At 41.7% G+C, this 21,159-nt stretch overlaps 3 protein-coding genes and 1 non-coding gene across 4 annotated transcripts; 3 read left to right on the top strand and 1 right to left on the bottom strand.

The window, feature by feature from the left end:
- Positions 1 to 706: 706 nt before the first annotated feature.
- LOC117276616 (uncharacterized) lies at positions 707 to 1,339 on the top strand. Its single transcript, XM_033655943.2, has one exon. It carries the CDS (start codon positions 707 to 709, stop codon positions 1,337 to 1,339), a length of 633 nt encoding a protein of 210 aa, XP_033511834.2.
- A 10,469-nt stretch (positions 1,340 to 11,808) lies between these two features.
- Positions 11,809 to 13,791, top strand: LOC138897466 (uncharacterized). Its single transcript, XM_070183435.1, has 3 exons — positions 11,809 to 12,363; positions 12,896 to 13,388; positions 13,568 to 13,791. Exons 1-3 carry the CDS (start codon positions 11,809 to 11,811, stop codon positions 13,789 to 13,791), a joined length of 1,272 nt encoding a protein of 423 aa, XP_070039536.1.
- LOC117276620 (small nucleolar RNA R71) lies at positions 12,034 to 12,140 on the bottom strand. The gene has a single exon (XR_004506883.1). It is a non-coding gene; the product is annotated as a small nucleolar RNA R71 (small nucleolar RNA).
- A 4,831-nt stretch (positions 13,792 to 18,622) lies between the features above and the next one.
- Positions 18,623 to 20,400, top strand: LOC138897465 (uncharacterized). The gene is made up of 4 exons (XM_070183434.1): positions 18,623 to 18,811; positions 18,995 to 19,286; positions 19,428 to 19,655; positions 20,114 to 20,400. The coding sequence occupies exons 1-4, from the start codon at positions 18,623 to 18,625 to the stop codon at positions 20,398 to 20,400; spliced, it is 996 nt and encodes a 331-aa protein (XP_070039535.1).
- Positions 20,401 to 21,159: the final 759 nt, after the last annotated feature.

The following is a 21,159-nucleotide window of genomic DNA, read 5'->3' as shown; positions in this document are numbered from 1 at the left end:
TCCCACTCCCAAAGGTTGGTTCGTGCATTCTGGTATCATCAGCATACCACACCAGATCCAGAGGTCCTCCACCTCCATCTCCACCTAGCGACCCAAAAAGCAAAGGCAAAGAAAAAGGGAAGATGGAAGATCTAAGTGGTAATCAAAAGGACAATGCTACCATGGCAGAAAATGTTGAAACCTCAAACGGAAGGAGTACGCCAGGACAAAATGAGTTGGTCCTACGGTTGGGACAAAAGATCTTGGAACTATAAGGTGAGCTTGAGCAGGTCCAAAATCTCGCAAACCTCTCCCTTACTCTAAATGTTCCCGACGTCAACCATCAGAACACAACCAACCAGAATCAAACACCACCCCAAAACACACAAGCCCAAAATCCTCCACCCCTAGCTCTACAAAATCCTCCTGCAACGCACCAGTATCACAACCCCGTACCCCCTCAAAACCTTAACCCCCCACCAGTACAAACCCCTTAACAACAACACCATCATCCAAGCTAGTATCCGCAAACCACCACTTATCATACCCCTTAAAATGCACCACCACTTACCCTGATCCCCCTCAAACCTCAATCAAAGATCACCCATACACCCAAGTCCCAGGGACACACCAAGGCAACCCAATATACGTGGAGACCTTACCACACACCCCGCAACAAACCCCATACATACCTGAACCAACCAAGAAGGACCTGCTCATCCAAAATATGGAGGAGGAGCTAAAGAAACTGACAGAAAGAGTCCAGAGTGTTGAAGGCGGGAAAGGCATTGAAGTTTTGAACTATGAATACTTGTGCATCCAGACAGATGTGGAACTGCTGGAGGGTTACAAACCTCCTAAGTTTGAGATGTATGACGGCACCAGTGATCCTAAGATACATTTAAGAACCTATTGTGATAATCTTGTAGGAGTGGGCAATAATGAGCAAATCCGCATAAAACTGTTCATAAGAAGTCTTACAGGCGATGCCTTATCTTGGTATATTACCCAGAATCCAAAGAAGTGGGCGAACTGGGTAAGCATGGCATCCGATTTCATGGATAGATTTAGGTTCAACACAAAGAATGCGCCAGACATTTTCTATATCCAAAATCTCAAGAAGAAGCCAACAGAAACCTTGCATGAGTATGCTACTCACTGGAGATCGGAGGCCGCCAAGGCAAGGCCGACAATAGAAGAAGAGCAAATGAACAAGTTCTTTGTCAGAGCTCAGGATCCACAGTATTATGAAAGATTGATGGTTATAGAGAATCACAAGTTCTCCGACATCATCAAGTTGGGAGAAAGGATAGAAGAAGGAATCAAGACCGGTATGGTGACCAACTTTGAGGCACTTTAAGACACCAACAAAGCCTTACGGTCAAGAGGTATCTCAAAGAAGAAGGGGTGCCGTGATGGTAGCTCAGGGCCCTAAGTCTACCCTTACATATAAAACACCTCCACCCACATATCAAACCTCATCTCCAAAATACCAATACCCTACCACTGCTTACCATGCCTATAATACCCAATCTGTATATTACCATTCACCTCCTTCCGCCCACCAAAACTACCCAAAGCCACGACCAAACTTTGACTGCAGAACTCCCAAACAATACACCCCTATCGCTAAACCCATAGCCCAACTATATGAGAGACTGAAGGCCACTGGTTATGTCACTCCCATTTCTGCTATTGTTGTTGAAATTCCTTCCCAGTAGGTTAACCCCAGCAAGACTTGTGCCTACCATTTAGGCATGAAGGGTCATACTATCGAGGATTGCTGCATGTTGAAAGACAATATCCAGAAGCTGATTGACACCAAAGTTAAACAGGAAAAGGTGTCCGAACTAAATGTTCACAATAACCCTCTTCCTGACCACAGGGGCGAGGGAGTGAACGTGATAGAAACTGGGTAAGCAACTTTAACATAGTAATTGGATAGCAAAAGATGATAGTCTATGCCTGCTGAATAATATGAGAAACCCCTACCCTAAGGGAGTTGCGAAGTATTATAGATGTTGCACGGGGTGATCCTTTAGGTTAAAAAACTTAGGACCCCCCCCCCCCATATGTTTGTTACTTAAGCCTTTGTTTCTTTGAACTTAGAGCAATTAGGATGTATCTTGTAACCTCCAAAGACTTGTACTGATTATTTATATATAATCTAATTCCTTCACATGTGAAATCTTCTTTACACTTGTTTTATGTCATAGTTGAACACTTAATTCCCTATCTTCCTTCACTTACATTATCACATAGGACAATTATAATCCAATAATCCCCAATAGCGTAAATTTCGGATGGGACCCACAGTTGTGGACCTCGAAGAATGTCTAATACCTTCTCTTCAAGGTAATTTAAGCCCTTACCCGATCTTTGGTGACACAGACTAGTTAAAACATAGTTATTTGCAAATATCTGCCCTAGTGCACCTCAAAATCGTTTGGTGGTGACTCTCCTCTTTTAATGCCCACTTAAAAGAGTTGTCACATGTCGAAACCCGCTTTCATGAGAAATCGGGGCGCGACAACATGGCGACTCTGCTGGGGATATACTTAGGCTCTTACCATAATGAAGTTTCGCTTATGTGGATTAATGGATTATTTGATGACATGTACATCTCCTCCCTAATTCCCTTATTTGCTTAAACTGTTATATCATGTCTCTCTCGTCCCTATCTCCTTTATTTGCTTCATTCAAATATGTTTTCGAACCCTTTTCATGATTCATGCTAACTTCTCTCCTTTGCCTTTCCTTTTTCTTTTCCTTCTCCTGTTCATCTTTATCGCATTATTAACTATTTTTACATGCTTTCATCATGCAAAAAATCTGGCAATGTGTTACTGTTTTTTGCATAAAGAATGCTTTCAACATCATACTCCACTCGTGCTTATTGTCAACATAGCAGCACTTGATGAGTGTCTGCGCTTTCCTAAAAATACCTTTTTAAACCGGAAAGGCTTATTAGGGGTAGACTAGTCGATCGGCGGTATAGTCAACAGTCCCGTGCATTTCCTTCTCAAGTCGTCCACTTGAGAGTACCAGTCTAGACCCTCCTAGAAACCACACTCTGAGTTAAAATATACATGCATCATGCTAAACCTAGTATGGATTGAAACATCATTGACGCATCGATACGCTTACATAAACCTTGTCCAAAGTCCAAAGGGATTTCCACAATCCCAAAGGACACCATCATATTATGTGCATTGCTTGGAAAAAATGTGCCAACATGTTGACTGTTAATGCGTGTATAGTCTAATCTGGAGCGGGAAAGGGCTAACTTTTATTTGTTTGCAGAAAATAAAACACGAAATTCCCAGGTTTGGTATGGTCCAGAATATCCCGCTTCGCCTAATTGGCTGGTGGAATGACATTGCACCATGCGACAGAAATCACGTGAGGAGAGTACTGGGTAACTTGCCATCTTTGTTGAATATTCGACCCAACAGGAAATTAATTGAGGTAGCCACCATGTTCTGGGATGAAAAGAGTTGTTTTTCGATTTGCCATTATAGAAATGACTCCTCTTCTGGAAGAAATAGGGGGTTTTGCCAAGTTACCATGTGATAGTCCGGGTCTACTAGTGCCTAAAATTCGAACCCCACGCGGTTTTTAGAAAATGCTAGGGTTGAAGAAGAACGACAAAGTGGTATGCTGAAGAAGTCATACATTCCCTTTGAATTTCTCTATGAGCGATATGGGCATAGCAAAACATATCGCCTGCATCACGAGGAGCTAGCCATTACCTCTTTGGGATGGGTGCACCACCGAGTTTATGTCTTCATAGTCTGTTTCTTGGGTTTGTTGATCTTTCCGATGCAAGGAGGGAGAATTCACACTCGCTTAGCCAGGATCGTGATAGAGGATATCGAGGGGAAGAAATACACTATCATCCCTATGATCTTAGCCGAAATGTATCGTGATCTAGATAGCTACAAGCATGGGTTTGGACATTTCAAAGGTTGCAATCTCCTACTACAGGTTTGGCTGCTAGAACACTTTCTAAGGGGAAATTATCATCACGAGCTCCTACGTAGGCCACTGAATGACTACATAGCCAGTCACCATCCAAAGAAGATGATATTCGCGCCGGACAGGTTCGCAAAATCTGGGAATGTTGTAGGCTGGTGCGTTTCTTTAGTAATCTGACATACGAGCCAATGCATTGGATGTTCGGGCGGTTCCCTAGTAGCGAGTTCATCATCAGGTCCAAAAGAACCACTCACTTGGTACTGACTGGGCTGTGAGGCATCTACTCTTACGCTCTTATAAGGGCAATGAGACAATCTGGAAAGAAGCAAGTCATACCTTAGGTTTCCAACATGGTTCAGTATAAAGCAAATTTCAAAGGAGATGTTATCCCATTCAAATTTGAGGCTCAACACATATGGAACCAAAAGATCATCGTGGATGGAAAGACTATTAAACCAGACAGGTATCACGGCAGTCATATGTACTACTATCTCTCGTGGTTGGAAGATGACATAACCGGGGACGTCAAACCGGGGGTCAATCTGAAGGATAGAATCATAGATGAGGTGGTTGAGGCACAGGTAAAGTACAAGAGGCTCCGTAAAAGAGTGTTCGAATCTAAAGCTAAGCATCTGGAACACCATAAGGTGGATATGGAGGTGATCAAGGAATGGAAGGAGATTGCAAACAAGTCGATAACGGTGTTGGAGCACCTAGAGCAAGGACAGATGGAGATAGAGGGGAAGATGAGGAAAAGGCTTTGGGATTGTCAAGGTATGGGCTATGATGAAGGAGGAAAGCTGGCTATGGCTTACTTGCTACTCTACATGCGCGACCTAGGAAGTGTGATCGATGGAGTCAAAAGAGCCAAGCATGGATAAGGTCCTTCTGGGACCTAATAGACTAGGAGATAATGTTCTTTATTGCTTTCTAGATTTAGATTTCGTTAGATTTTGATATAATAAGGCTTCGTGACATTAGTGACTTTATAATTATTATTTTGATTTAGTAAAGATTGATTTGACTTATTTTCGCACTAATGGAATGAGGAAACGTTGGCATGAATTTTCTCCACGTCTGTATGTCACTTAGGCCTACCTCAAGCACAATGAGGTCCCCAAAATTAGGACGCGAATTATTGCATGACCTTACATGATACTTACTTAAATATTGCAAACACTCTTTTATTTTGCCTTACTAACTTGGTTACCTTTTATTTTTCTTTCTTTTGATTATTCCCACTCCCAAAGGTTGGTTCGTGCATTCTGGTATCATCAGCATACCACACCATATCCAGAGGTCCTCCACCTCCATCTCCACCTAGCGACCCAAAAAGCAAAGGCAAAGATAAAGGGAAGATGGATGATCTAAGTGGTAATCGAAAGGACAACGCTACCATGGCAGAAAATGTTGAAACCTCAGACGGAAGGAGTACGCTAGGACAGAATGAGTTGGTCCTACGGTTGGAACAAAAAATCTTGGAACTACAAGGTGAGCTTGAGCAGGTCCAAAATCTCGCAAACCTCCCTTAATCTAAATGTTCCCAACATCAACCATCAGAACACAACCACCCAGAATCAAATACCATCCCAAAACACACAAGCCCAAAATCCGCCACCCATAGCACTATAAAATCCTCCCGCAACGCACCAGTAAAACAACCTCGTACCCCCTCAAAAACTTAACCCCCCACCAGTACAAACCCCTCAACAACACCACCATCATCCAACCCAGTATCCGCAAACCACCACTTATCATACCCCTCAAAATGCACCACAACTTACCCTGATCCCTCTCAAACCTCAATCAAAGATCACTCATACACCTAAGTCCCAGGGATACACCAAGGCAACCCAATATACGTGGAGACCTTACCACACACCCCGCAACAAACCCTATACATACCCGAACCAACCAAAAAGGACCTGCTCATCCGAAACATAGCGGAGAAGCTAAAGAAACTGACAGGAAGAGTACAGAGTGTTGAAGGCGGGAAAGGCGCTGAAGGTTTGAACTACGAATACTTGTGCATCCAGCTAGATGTGTAACTGCTGGAGGGTTACAAACTTCCTAAGTTTGAGATGTTTGATGGCACCGGTGATCCTAAGATACATTTAAGAACCTATTGTGATAATCTTGTAGGAGTGGGAAAGAATGAGCAAATCCGTATGAAACTGTTCATGAGAAGTCTTACAGGCGATGCCTTATCTTGGTATATTACCCAAAATCCAAAGAAGTGGGGGAACTGGGTAAGCATGGCATCCGATTTCATGGATAGATTCATGTTCAACACAAAGAATGCGCCAGACATTTTCTATATCCAAAATCTCAAGAAAAAGCCAACAGAAACCTTCCGTGAGTATGCTACTCACTAGAGATCGGAGGCCGCCAAGGCGAGGCCGGCAATAGAAGAAGAGCAAATGAACAAGTTCTTTGTCAAAGCTCAGGATCCACAGTATTATGAAAGATTGATGGTTATAGAGAATCACAAGTTCTCCGACATCATCAAGTTGGGAGAAAAGATAGAAGAAGGAATCAAGACCGGTATAGTGACCAACATTGAGGCACTGTAAGACACCAACAAAGCCTTACGGTCAGGAGGTATCTCAAAGAAGAAGGGGTGTCGTGATGGTAGCCCAGGGCCCTAAGTCTACCCTTACCTATAAAACACCTCCACCCACATATCAACCCTCATCTCCAAAATACCAATACCCTTCCACTGCTTACCATGCCTATAATACCCAATCTGCATATTACCATTCACCTCCTTCCGCCTACCAAAACTACCCAAAGCCACGACCAAACTTTGACTGCAGAACTCCCAAACAATACACCCCTATCGCTAAACCCATATCCCAACTATATGAGAGACTGAAGGCCACTGGTTATGTCACTCCCATTCCTGCTATTGCTGTTGAAATTACTTCCCAGTGGGTTAACCCCAGCAAGACTTGTGCCTACCATAGGCATGAAGGGTTGTACTATCGAGGATTGCTGCATGTTGAAAGACAATATCCAGACGTTGATTGACACCAAAGTTAAACAGGAAAATGTATCCGCACCAAATGTTCACAATAACCCTCTTCCTGACCACAGAGGCGAGGGAGTGAATGTGATAGAAACTGATGAAGAATGGGATCAGTTTAAGGCCCCATAAAATTTTGCAAAAGAAAATAATGTTTCTTGTTGCTGAATGGTTTTTACGTGTTGAGGATTATAGAAATTCTTCGCGGCTCAGACCTTTTGGGTTAAACAATGCACCAGAAAGTAAAGGAAAGTTTTTGGCAAAAAGCATGTTTATGCATTCCATTATGCGACCGCATAATCACTATGCGGGCCGCATAATGGCCGCAGAAGTGAGAAGGAGAGGGCCAAATCTGGCAGCAGCTATGCGGTCAACTATGCGACCGCATAACTGTTATGCGGTGCATTATGCGACCACATAATAGTTATGCAGACCGCATAGTGACCGCATACACAGACAGATTTTTGATCAGTTTTGTCAGCAAGTATGCGACCATTATGCGTTCGCATATGCGACCGCAGAACCTGTTCCGGGGCTTATTTTTGGGTTTTTAAAACTTGACCCTACTTCGTTAAATACACTCTTTGGGTCATTTTTGAGCTATAATCTGATATTTTAGAGTGAGAGAGAGTGCCCTAGAGTGAGAAGGTGTTCTTCAATAATTGTTCTTCAATTCTTGCTCAAGTTTTGGAAGATTAAGGGAAGCTCACTAGGTCTTCATCCTAGAGGTAAGATTCTACACCTTAAACTCTAATTTCAAAATTATCTAAAAATGGGTAATTAGCAAGATAATTTTTGCGCATGAGAGTTGTTTATTTTACATGCATGTGATATCAAGGGGTGTAGGACGATTGTTGAACTAAGCATGGTAAAGATTGGGTTGTGGGGTGATGGAATCCTCCACAAAAGGACTTTGAAACCTTAATGCACACCTAGTGTTTGATAAAATGCTCAAATAAGCTAGAACCATAATCATCTTCCTAATTTTAGTTCAATTTGTGATATTTCTAAAATAGATTGAAGTTGCTAAGAATTCCGTAACGTTTTAGAGTTTAAGGAAGCTCAATTGAGGTATGTTGGCTAAACTCTTCTTTAAGAATTAGAATTCCCAGTATCCTTGTAAGTTCCAAGATGTTGATTACAAACCGAGTATTCCGATAAGTTTTGTAATAAAGATTTGTGTTCAATTTGTGTTTCAAATGCTCTTATCATATTGCATTATAAATTTAAGGATGTGTTTCCAACTATGGATTGTGTATCCACATGTTAATTTCAAGTCGTGATTTATGTGAAAGTTATTATGCCAAGTTGTGTAGAGATTGGGATTTTGATACACCTCCACCCGCATATATTGGGGTGAGGCAGCATGACCGCTTTGTGTAGAGATTATGGTATTGTGGGACTGCACCTCCACCCGCATACATTGGGGTGAGGCGGTACGACCGCTTTGTTTGGTATTGGTGTCATTGATGCATTTCCACCTGCAAACATTGGGGTGAGGCGGCATAGCCGCTTGTGTAGGTTCTTGGTACTGTGGTTATAAATCCACCCGCATACATTGGAGTGAGGCGGCAGGGCCGCTTGAGTAGAGTTGTGGTATTGTACTTACACCTCCACCTGCATACATCGGGTGAGGCGGCGGGGCTGCTTTATGTAAAGATGGTTACAGAGGATCTCATCTTAAATCCTATAAATGTTATTGATAACTCTTAATAAGCTTGCTCTGGTTTTAACAATTATCTATATTATACTATTGTCGCATTGGTTCATCATATTCATCTTGTATTTCTGAATTCTTAAATTGGTGTTTAGTTTTCATACTAGTATTATTCGACGGTATTAACGTCCCTTTTGTCGGGGGCGCTGCATCTTTAAATGGATGCAGGTGGTTCCAAAGCAGGAGATATTGATCAGTGATAGCAGTACACCTTCTTCCCAGCTAACTTGGTGAGCCCCACTTCATCCCGGGGTCATGTATCTTTTGTTCTTTGTGTATTCTATTTGAGGTATAACCGGGGCCTTATTGCCGGCATTATCATTGTACTCATCTTTATCTATAGAGGCTCCGTAGACATAGTGTGGGTTGTGTATTGGTGCTGGAAAAGACAAACTATGTTATGTTGTGGTTGTATTACTTGTCCATTTGAGACTTTAAAAATGGTAAACCTTATGGTAAAAAATTGGTATTGCAACATGATCACTTTATTGTTTAATTAAGGAAAACATATAATCTCTTTATTAATGAATGAGTTTGGGTAGAAAGAATCTAACATGCTTGCTCGGTCGGGTTCACTCGGTTGAGCACCGGTCGCGCTCCTCGGTTTTGGGGCGTGACAATCAGGAAAGATCTATTAGACTTATCCGAGAGGGGGATGCTTCCAAAACGTCTCCTGTCACCCTCTCACCGATCGTGGTGCAAACCCAGGAAACATTCGAGATTGAGGTAGCTACGCTCTTCACTGTGATGGTAGCTCCAACACCGCCTTATAAGTCTGATATTGTCCCATGGGATTATGTGGCGGAGGCGAGGAGAAAGAGAAAAGCCAAGATGGAAGAGACAGGTGTTGCACAAGGAATGACCAGAACCGACAGAGTTTACACGCCTGAAAATCTTGCAAGAACGAGTAAAGAGACTGCACCACAATCACCTGCTGTGGAGACAGGCACTGATGATCTTTGTAGGAAGGTACAAGCAAGGGAATACTCTGTTGTTGATCACTTAAACAAGACTCCCGCCCAAATATCTATCTTATCATTGATGCAGAACTCAGATGCACACAAGTACGCCTTGATGAAGGTGTTAAGTGAAGCTTATGTAGCTACTGATATCACTAGTGGAGAGATGGCATATATGGTGGGGCAGATACTAGAGAGTCACAATATTATTTCACTCTATTCATGTTTGAGCTTTAATTGATAGTGTTTGCACTTATTGTGTGTTTTATTCCTTGTAGGAGTGATTCCGAGTTATGTAGATGTTATGAAGCTAATTCGAGCTATTTGGAGCTTTGAAGTCTGAGTAAAAGCCCAAGGGATTAAGCCGGGATTATGTTCGGGGGTCGAGGACCAAGTCTGGACGTCAAAACGCAAGTAAAATCTGTACTTTGAGAAATCCCCACTACCGCGGCGCGTGGGGCACCACGCTTGTACATATTCTTGTTGTCTATCAGAACTTAGCTCTTTGGATTTCCCCACTAATGCCCCACATGGTGCGTCGCCCCATGCGGCACGCCTATGCAATTTTTACATAGTGAAAATCCTATTTCGGCTAGGAGAAGGTGGTTTCATCTGGGCCTGACCCTACTTGGTATAAATACATGGAAAACGTTATTTTTGGACGTTTGACACATAATCGACCTAAGGATACTAAGGAAGAGTTGGAGGAGCAAAAGCACAAGGATTTCATCATTCCTTCCTCACTCAAGACCCGAGTTTGGATCGAATTTATGTTTTCCTATACTTTGACTTTATTTGTGATGAATTTCTCCATATCTATGGAGTAGTTCTCTTTAGGGATTGATGGATCTGGTGTATTGATAATTGTTTATGGATTATAACTTTAGTTTTATGTATTGAAGCATTTTTTGATGATTTAATCATTGCATCTATATTCACTTGTTCATGTAATCAAGAGAGGCATAACTTGTGATATCTTTGCATTATATTATTGGTTGAGTTCATTAATTCTTCTTACTAATCAGAAGAGGCTAGTTGAATCATTGATTAAACCTAGTTAGGAGGATAATCGAAAGAGGTTCTCCTAAAGACTAATCCACTATGCATTCTTGCATATCTTCACGTGCTTAATTTGGTTCATCTCGCGAGGTGGAGACTTAATCGAGAGAGGTGTTTTTGCTGAACGTGTGAACTAATAATTGAGTGACTTCGAGAGACTCACTTAAACATTAGAAGTGAATTATCTAGAGTTAGATCCCAAAAAATTATCTTGCTCTTTTCTTATCAAAAGTCTATCTTCTCCCATTGATAACCTTCTTTGCTTATTCCTTGTTTCAATTGTCATTAGACAATAGCTTTAGACTCTTAGTTAATTTTAGTTAGAAATCATATAAATCTCAATTGTTGATCATCCTGTATAGAGATGAAGCTAGAAACTATGGGAATACTGTTTAAATTCAATCCTTGTGGATTAGATATTATACTATACTATATTTGATTAGCGAGCATAATTTAAGTGTGTGTTTCAAGCTCGTCAAATTTTAGCGCCGTTGCCGGGGATTGGCAATCAATAGTGTTTGAAATAGTTTGTAGTGCTAATTCAGGAATTTTTATTTTATTTTTCTCTTTTTACGTTTGGTGTTCTTTGACTGTGCGCAGGTTACAGGTTTAGATTGGTGCATGACTCGAGCTTTTGCAAAAGAAGTGCTACCATACGAGCCAAAGATAGAAACATAATTGCGATAGCTGAGGAAGGAAAGAGATCTCACCGATACATCAGAAAAGGTTGGACAATCCTCAACCAAAGGAACTATGGCTGGAAACAGTGATGATAATGTAGATTTGGCTACAAGAGAGGCAGCCCAACAACGGAAAAAAGCTGCACGGGATGCTGAGAAAGCAGCTATTAGAGATGCACAGATCATCTATGAAGAAGAGAGGGGTCGGAGAATTGCACAAAATCAATCCTTGGTTGCAGACCAGTTCAGTAATATAGCTCCCATACCTGGGAGATCACTGGGCGATTATGCTAGACCAGTCTACAATCAAGGATTATAAAGTGTTAGACCACCTCCAATTGCAGCTAACAATTTTGAGTTGAAGCAAGGGTTCTTCAAACCCTTCAAAATTGTTGTGTCTTCAGAGGAAAGATGCACGAAGATACAAATACACATCTGATGGACTTCGAGGAGATTATGAACACCTTTCAATACAGTGGTGTGTCACGAGATGCAGTGTACCTAAGGGCATTCCCCTTCACACTCAATGATGATGCAAAGCAATGGCTTCGAAGCTTGCCCACGGGATCGATTAGAACACCGGAGGAGATGACTAGAAAAATTCTTGATAAATATTTATCCTCATCTAAGACGGGCAAGTTTAGAAGAGAAATCCATAACTTTTGCCATAAAGAGAATGAAATTGTTTTTGAAGCATGGGAGAGGTTTAAGGAGATCGTTCGAAAGTGTCAACATAGTGGAATTGAACTATGGATGCAACTTCAGGACTTTTGGGATAGATTGACACCGGCTTCACATAAAACATTAAGCAATGCAGCTGGAGGCCCGTCGATTAAGAAGAATCTAGAGGAGCTAGTTACAATTCTTGATGAGTTATCTGAAGATGCAAATCAGTGGCCCTCTGAGGGTGCTAAAAGAAGAAGATCGACTGGTGTTCATCAGGTTGATGCTACTACATCTGTGCAGGTACACCTTGATGTTATGGCTAAAGAAATAAAGAAGCTTACCTTAGCCTCGATACAAAATGAGTCTCACGCAGCTTGTGATATATGTGGAAGAGGACACCCTACTCATGAGTGTCTAGCCTCAACTGAGGAAGTGGATGCTGTGGGAAACTACAATTTTAATGCAATGGGTCAGAGGCACCCCAGTTTTTCATGGAGTTCACCTGGGGTACTGCGAACGCTTGGAAACAAAATAACTCTAGACCCTAGGGACAAGGAGCTCCAGCAGACCAAAATCAGTAGAGGCAGCAATTTCAGCCTCAACAGCCCATTCAGCCTGGTCTAGAGGATCTAATGAAGGCATTCATTATCAAAACAAATGAGAGGTTGGACACCCATGGAGCAGCTATCAAAGAGTTGGGCACATCTTTTCGAAACCGGGAGAGATAAGTGGGACAAATTGCAACAATATTATCTAAGAGGGCTCCAGAAACTCTCCCCGCCGATACTGAGAGAAATCCCAAAGAAATAGTGAATGTTGTAACTCTGAGAAGTGGGAAGTGTTAAAAGATCCCACCCCGATCCAAAACGATATGAAACTTGAAAAACAAAGTGGGGAGCGGCTGAAGAATGATGTTTATAAAAAGAAGAAGGGCCAGATAAAAACTGAGAAAAAGAAGAAGGGAGAAACTTCGAGAAGGGAGGAACCTGAGGAGAGCCAGCATATGCCTTCTTTACCTTTCCCCAAAAATCTATATAGAGAAAAGTTGGACAAGCAGTTTGGGAGATTTTTGGATGTGCTGAAACAGGTTCATGTAAACTTACCATTCACAGAAGTGCTCTCACAAATGTCTGCTTGTGCCAAATTCTTGAAGGAGATCCTGACAAATAAGAGGAAGATAGAAGAGACCTCAGTGGTCAAGCTCACAGAGCATTGCAGTGCGATATTGCAAAACAAACTCCCACAAAAATGTGGAGATCCAAGGAGTTTTACTATACCATGCTCTATAGGAACTATTCATTTTGATAAGTCTTTATGTGATTATGGTGCCTTAATTAATTTAATGCCTCTATCTATTTACATAAAATTGGAGAAGGAGATGGGAGAGATAAGGTCTGCACCAATATCATTGCAGCTGGCAGACCAAACAACTTTAATACCCGAGGGGATAGTGGAAGATTCTTAGTTCGGGTGGATAAGTTCGTATTTCCTATGGATTTTATAGTGGTGAATATGGAGGAAAACAAGGAGGTCCACCTTATCCTAGGAAGAACATTCTTACCAATGGGTAGAGCGATATTGGATATACATGAGAGAAAACTCATGCTTAGAATGGGTGAGGAGACTGTGGCTTTTAAGATAAATGTAGTAAATGGGGCACAAAAGGAAAAACTAGCTGTGAATGTTGAGTGGAAAGTGAAGGGCTCGAAAGAAGGCTACAGTGAGTGAGAAAGATAAGTGTGGGGTGTACCCCAAAAAGGCTGAGAAGAAAATGTCTGCATGGATGTGTGCATTAGTTCGGGTGCGAGGAATGGAGCCCGACTTTGACTCAGACCCCGACTAGATATTCAGGGAAGTTCCTTTACCTTATGCTTTTTAATTGTGTGTCATGGGGACATGCCACAACTTAAAGTGTATGGTGGGGGATATTTGTATTTATGTATGTATGTATGTATATTAGTTTTTTTTTGTTGGTTGTAGTAGTTGGGGATAAAAACAATTGAAAAAAAATAAAAAAAATTCGATTTTTCCCGACGATGGATATCATCGACATGTTTCTTGAGGGATTAAAGTCGAAAGAAAAAAGACAAAAAGATTTTCGTTTGTAGGTAGTGTAATAATTTCTACTTGGTTTTTCTTTGTGCCGCGGTTCTTTTCCAAAAATTTTGTTTGAACCGGGTGTAGTTAGTTTTTGTTTTTTAGGAGGTAGGAAACCTTGTGCTGTGATTTGAATTGAAGGCAATACCTCTTAACCTTATTATGCCATGAGAATAGTAAGTGCTTTAGTTATGATGCTTCGGCTAAGTTTTTGACTCTTGTACAAGTACCTTAAATTGTATGATCTTAACTTTGCTTAACTGCTTTGACTAGAGTATCTTGATAGTCCAATCCTGAGTGAGTTATGTGCCATATGTGTGTGAGGTTTTGTGTATCCTGTGCATTGCATTTGATGTTTAGAACTTGCCCCGTGTGTTTACAAAACAAAATAGTAGTTTTATTCAATCTTGGAAGTGATATAGGCATTTCTTTGTTGAGCTAGTTATAGACTTTTACCCACCTAATTGTTATGTATCTTAGTTAACCCCTTTGATCATGTAATCATGTTTCTTTGGCAACCACATTACAAGTCTTACCCATTTGTTTGAATCGACCATCTATTTGAACCTTCTACCTCTCGAAGCACTTGAATTTGTTATGAACTTTGTAAAAGTTGAAGTGTGGGGTGGCTGGTTTGGCTTTTGAGTGGAACTAATGAACTAAGGAGAAAGATGCACTGTTTTGAAAAAGAAAGAGCCACTTGAATTGAAAAAAGAAAGAAAAAATAAGTGTATGATTGTGGAAAAAATATTCCTTGACAGTGGTAACTCTTGATATAATTGTGCTTAAAGAAGTAGGGAGTTGATGTATATTGATGTGAAGATGGAGTTATGGCTTGATATAAGTGTGGGGTTTTTAACAATGAATTGTATGTATTAAAGTGCTTAGGGAGGTGCAGTCACTCTTATATCCAAATATATCATACACATCCCGCAGTCTACATTACAACCGATTAAAGTCCTACTTGATCCTTGACGGAATGAGCTCAATTAGTAGAGAAATACACCACGGGCAAGTCTATGGTACGTCTTTTGTGGCATATGAATGTTACTTCTGAGAGTGAGTGAATTCTTTCTATCTTGAGTTCCTGATTGTTTTTAAATTTTATTGTGTGTGGAACTACTCTCTATTGTTGTGTGAGGGCACCTGATTCATGAAGGAAAGGTAATGTCGTTGACCTTTGTGTTAGAGTAAGTTAGGGGGTTATAAAAATGCATGGTCCTTTTGAGTCAAATCTTGAGGCGAGGATGTTACGGTATTGTGCTTAGTCTATTTTAAATAGTCTTGGTGTGATGAGTTATGAGAGTTGTTGAAAAGGGTCGTGTTTATATGAAGTGTAGTTTAATTGCTCAAGGACGAGCAATGATTTAAGTGTGGGGTGTTGATGGTAGGCTATAATTGCGTATTTTAGTCGCTTATTGCACTCTATTCATGTTTGAGCTTTAATTGATAGTGTTTGCACTTATTGTGTGTTTTATGCCTTGTAGGAGTGATTCCAAGTTATGTAGATGTTATGGAGCTAATTCGAGCTATTTGGACCTTTGAAGTCCGAGTAAAAGCCCAAGGGATTAAGTCGGGATCATGTTCGGGGGTTGAGGACCAAGTTTGGACGTCAAAACGTAAGCAAAATCCGTACTTTGAGAAATCCCCACTGCTGTGGCACGTGGGGCACCGTGCTTGTACAAATTCCTATTATCTTTCAGAGCTTAGCTATCTCAATTTCCCCACTAATGCCCCGCATGGCGCGTCTGTAAGGCCCCGTAAAATTTTGCAAAGGAAAAATAATGTTTCGTGGTGCCGAATTGGGCTTACGTGTTTGAGGACTGGAAAGTAAAGGAAAAATTTGGGCAGAAGAAAGGCACTTCTGCAGCCCACTATGCGGCCGCAGAATCACTCTACGGACCGCATAATGGCCGCAGAGTGAGGTAGGCAACTGGGAGTTTTTGATGTCATTTTGCGGTCCATTATGTGACCGCAAATCGATTTTGCGGGCTGCACTCTGATCGCATATCCAGCTTTGTGATTTTTGAAGGGACGTTCTGCGGTGCATTGTGCGACAGTAGACCAGTTCTGCGGTGCATTATGCGACCGCAGAACAGGTCTGCGGGCCGCATAATGACCGTAGACCGAGTCAGATTTTTCCAGTTCCAAAGGCCAATTTTGCGGCTTGTTCTGCGAACCGTATATCCATTTTGCGGTCGCATATGCGAACGCAGATCCTGTTCCGGGGCAACATTTTTGGGTTTTTATAACCCGACCCTACTTCGTTAAATAGACGATTTGTACCATTTTTGACCAACAAATCAGATATTTTTAGAGTGAGAGAGTGCCCTAGAGTGAGAAAGTGTTCTTCAATACTTTGTTCTTCAATTCTTGCTCGAATCTTGGAAGATTAACAAGGAAACCTCACTAGGTCTTCATCCTAGAGGTAAGATTCTACACCCTAACCCTCAATCTCGAATTTTATTTAGAAATGGGTAATTAGTAAGATAATTTTGGGCATGAGAGTTGTTTATTTTACATGCATGTGTTATCAAGGGGTGTAGGAAGATTGTAGAGCTAAAAATGGCAAAGAATGGGTTATGGGATGATGGAATCTTCCATAAAAGGAACTTGAAATCTTAATGCACACCTAGTGTTTGATAAAATGCTCAAATGAGCTAGAACTATGATCATCCTCCTAATTTTGGTTCAATTTGTTATATTTTTAAAATAGATTAAAGTTGCTAAGAATTCCGGAATATTTTAGAGTGTAAGGAAGCTCAATTGAGGTATGTTGGCTAAACCTTTCTCCTAGAATTGTATCCCATGGTATCCATGTAATCTATGTAAGTCCCGAATTGTTCATTATGAAAGTGGCTATTCCGAGTAAGGTTGTGTTGAAAGATATATGTCAATAAGTATCCCAAATGTTTTATTTATGTTATGTTATCAGTTGAGGATGTGTTCAAAATATGGGTTGTGCATTAATAATGTTTCGACTTCAAGTCAAGTTCAAACGAAGGCTATTATGCCAAATTTTGTAAAATATCTCTATGTGCCTAAGACTCTAAATTGCTCACATGTGTACTACAAATCTTGAATTGAATTATAATTATTGTTGATGATGATGATGATGTTTGAAATTGAAAAGGTGAGCATGAAATACTAAATGCCGCCAACGTGCCAAGAATGATTTTATAATTGTGGCCACTAGTGACAATGAAATGAAAAGATGTGAAAGAAGTATGAAATGTGATGATTGATATAAAAAGGTTGATGTCTCGAATAAGACAGCCTAGCCGATCGAGTCGTGATCGGACACCATGAAGCATACATGATGGTGATTGTGCTATAAATTGTAATTGAAATGACGGTTGTGGTTGATGTCTCTAATGAGATGGCCTAGCCGATCGAGTCATGATCAGACTCCGTGCTAAAAGTATGGTGGTATTGGTATTGAGAGTGATTGTGGTTGATGTCTCTAATGAGATAGCCTATCCGATTAGGTCATGATCGGACTCCGTGCTAAAAGAACGGTGGTATTGGTATTGTGAATACTGGAGTCGGGAATAGTGTCATATTAGTACTAAAGACCTCCCAGCTTAAACATAATGAAATTTATTTGAACAATGTCTTGATCCAAAATTGAGGTTTGATGTTGTTTAAGGCTTCCATTGATATTATGATATTATTGTTTGTATTATTTATTATTCTATTGAGATGGTGTTTTGTCATTCATACTAGTACTATTCCATATGTACTAACGTCGTTTTTGCTGAGGGCGCTGCATCTTTAATGGATGCAGGTGGTTCCACAGCAGGAGACATTGATCAGTGATAGCGGTACATCCTCTTCCCAGCTGACTTGGTGAGCCCCACTTCATTTCGGGGTCATGTATATTTTGTTCCTCATGTATTATGTTTGAAGTATAGCCGGGGACTTGTTGACGGCATTATCATAGTACTCTTTTGTATCTATTAGAAGCTCCGTAGACAAAGTGTGGGTTGTGTATTGGTACTGGGAATGTCAAACTATGTTATGTTGTGGTTGTATTACCTGTTCCATTTGAGACTTTAAAAATGATGAAACTATTGGTAATGAATTGGTATTGTAGACATGAACAATCTTTTGTCTAATTAATGAAAATATGTATTATTTTCATTCATGGATGAGTTTGGGTAGAAGGAAATCTAACAGGCTTGCTCGGTCGGGTTCACTCGGTTGAGCGTCGGTCGCGCTCCCCGATTTCGGGATGTGACAAACTTAGTATTAGAGCCTAAAATTTTAAAGTGTCCTAGAATGTCTCGGAGCCGTGTCTCATAGAGTCCTTCTTATCGGTGTGTTGTCGACCACATCTATAATTAGGATGCTACTTGGGCATTTAGGAATAATACCCTTCTTTCATGTTCTCGATCGTGCGATAAAGCTGATTGTAAGATTGTTCCTCCTTTAACTCGTGCATTGCTCTAATTTTCAGCATATGGCGCCTAAAAAGAAGGCAAGAACTGGCCAAAGAGCCAATGTCACCCCAGGAGTGGTAGTTGATCCTATATTTGATGATGCGGGTGAGAACCCAAGGAGTGAGAATATTCCTCCAGTTACTACATTGCATGATTCCACTACAACTGATCAGATCGCACCTGTCCCTACACCTACTGACGATGCAACGGTCCCTCCAACTGATATTCCAGTTCCAGCTTCCAATTCTGGTGTTTCTGATGTTGATCTTAGGGGAGCCATGCAGATGTTGGCTCAAATAGTGGCTTCCCAGGCCCAGAGATCAAATGTTGCACCCATTTCTTCTAGTCAGCCAGGGGATTCTACTAGTTTCAGGGTGAACAGGTTTCTCCAGTTGGATCCTCCAGTGTTCACGGGTACTAACCTAGAGGAGTATCCCCAAGACTTCATTGATGAGATGTACAAGACTCCCCGAGTTATGCGTGCTACTGAGACAAAGGCAGTGGAATTGGCTTCCTACCGCCTGAAAGAGGTGGCATATTCTTGGTTTGAACTATGCAAGGAGTCCCATGGAGAAGGGAGCCCTCCAGCAAGGTGGGGTGAGTTTGTCGATGCCTTCATTAATCATTTCTTGCCTGCCGAGACTAAGGCATCCCGTGCTGCTGAGCTTGAGAACCTGAGACAAGGTAGCCTGAGTGTGTGGGATTACCATATGAAATTCGCGTACCTGTCTAAGTATGTTATTTACATGTTGCTCACTATGGAGGCTAGAGTGCACCGCTTTGTGTAGGGACTTAGTCCCTTGGTAATTAATGAGGTCGCTACAGCTGCCTTGAATTCTGATATGAACTATGGTAAGATGGTGGCATTCGCTCAAGCCACAGAGACTCGCAAATTGAGGAACAGAATGGAGCGGGAGGGTAGCAATAAGGCCCGGTCTGCGGGTAACTTAGGTGGTTCTTCTGGTGGTGGCAATTCAACATTTAGGGGAGGGTTGTCAGGTCCATCTCAGTCCTTTGCTCAGTCTTCAGCTAGTGCACCGCCATCAGGGCCCAGTCAGTAGCAACAGTGGAGCCATTTCAAGCCCAGTCAGGGCAACAGGGGCTCCTTTCAGCAGGGTCGTCATGGTGGTAGATTCCAGCAGTAGAGGAGGCCCCCATGCCCTAGGTGTGGAAAGATGCACTTAGGAATATTCTACATGGACTTACCCATATGCTACGGGTGCGGATTGAGGGGTCACATTCAGAGGGATTGTCGTTCGTCCCGCCAGGGTGCGAGCAGGGGCTCGTCACAACTGGCAAGTTCTACAGCTACTATATCCACAGCACCTCCTTCAGCTCGAGGCACTCCAACACCCACAGGGCGTGGTGCAGCTAGGGATAGAGCACAGAGTTCGGGAGGATCCGGCCATTTCTATGCTATGAGGGGTCACCAAAATTCAGAGGTTCTCCAGATGTTGTCACAGGTATATTGACTGTCCAATCTCATGATGTGTATGCTCTTATTGATCTAGGTTCCTCTTTGTCATATGTCACTCCTTATGTTGCTATGGAATTTGGGATAGAACCGGAACAGCTTCATGAGTCGTTCTCTGTGTCTACTCCAGTTGGTGAATCTATTTTGGCCGCGCGGGTTTATAGGGATTCTGTTGTCACGTTATGTGGTCGGGACACCGTGGCCGATCTTATTGAATTGATAATGGTCGCTTTTTATGTGATAATAGGTATAGATTGGCTTTATTCACGTTTTGCCAAGCTTGATTGCCGAACCAAAACTGTTAGGTTCGAATTTCCAAATTAGCCAGTTATTGAGTGGAAGGGTGATGAAGTAGTGCCGAAAGTTAGGCTTATTTCTTGCCTTAAGGCCACGAAAATGATCAACAAGGGGTGTATTTACCATTTGGTCCAGGTTACGGACACCGATGCTGATGCACCTACACTTAAGTCCGTGCCTGTTGTGAATGAATTTTCGGGAGTCTTTCCGGATGAACTCCCAGGGATCCCACCAGACAGGGAGATTGATTTTGGGATTGATGTGATGCCAGACATGCATCCTATGTCTATTCCACCCTACAGAATGGCACCAGCAGAATTGAAGGAGCTAAAGGAACAATTAAGAGATTTGTTAGAAAAGGGTTTCATCTGGCCAAGTGTGTCGCCTTGGGGCACACCGGTCCTTTTTGTAAGAAAGAAATATGGGTCACTAAGAATGTGTATTGACTATCGGCAGCTTAACAAGGTCACAATCAAGAATAAGTACCCACTGCCAAGGATAGATGACTTGTTTGACCAGTTGCATGGTGCTAGGTACTTCTCCAAGATCGATGTAAGATCTGGATATCATCAATTGAAGATCAGGGAGCAAGATGTTCCGAAAACAGCTTTTAGAACCCGATATATGCACTTTGAATTTTTGGGAATGTCTTTTAGGCTAACAAATGCCCCAGCAGCTTTCATGGATCTTATGAATCAAGTCTTCAAGCTTTTTCTTGACTCCTTTGTGATAGTGTTTATTGACGATATCCTTGTATATTCAGGCAATCGAAAGGACCAGGCTGAT

This window comes from Nicotiana tomentosiformis, chromosome 8 (assembly GCF_000390325.3).
Source record: "Nicotiana tomentosiformis chromosome 8, ASM39032v3, whole genome shotgun sequence".
NCBI classification, from domain to species: Eukaryota; Viridiplantae; Streptophyta; class Magnoliopsida; order Solanales; family Solanaceae; genus Nicotiana; species Nicotiana tomentosiformis.
The sequence above is the reverse complement of the archived record's forward strand: the minus strand, read 5'-3'. Positions and strand labels throughout refer to the sequence as shown.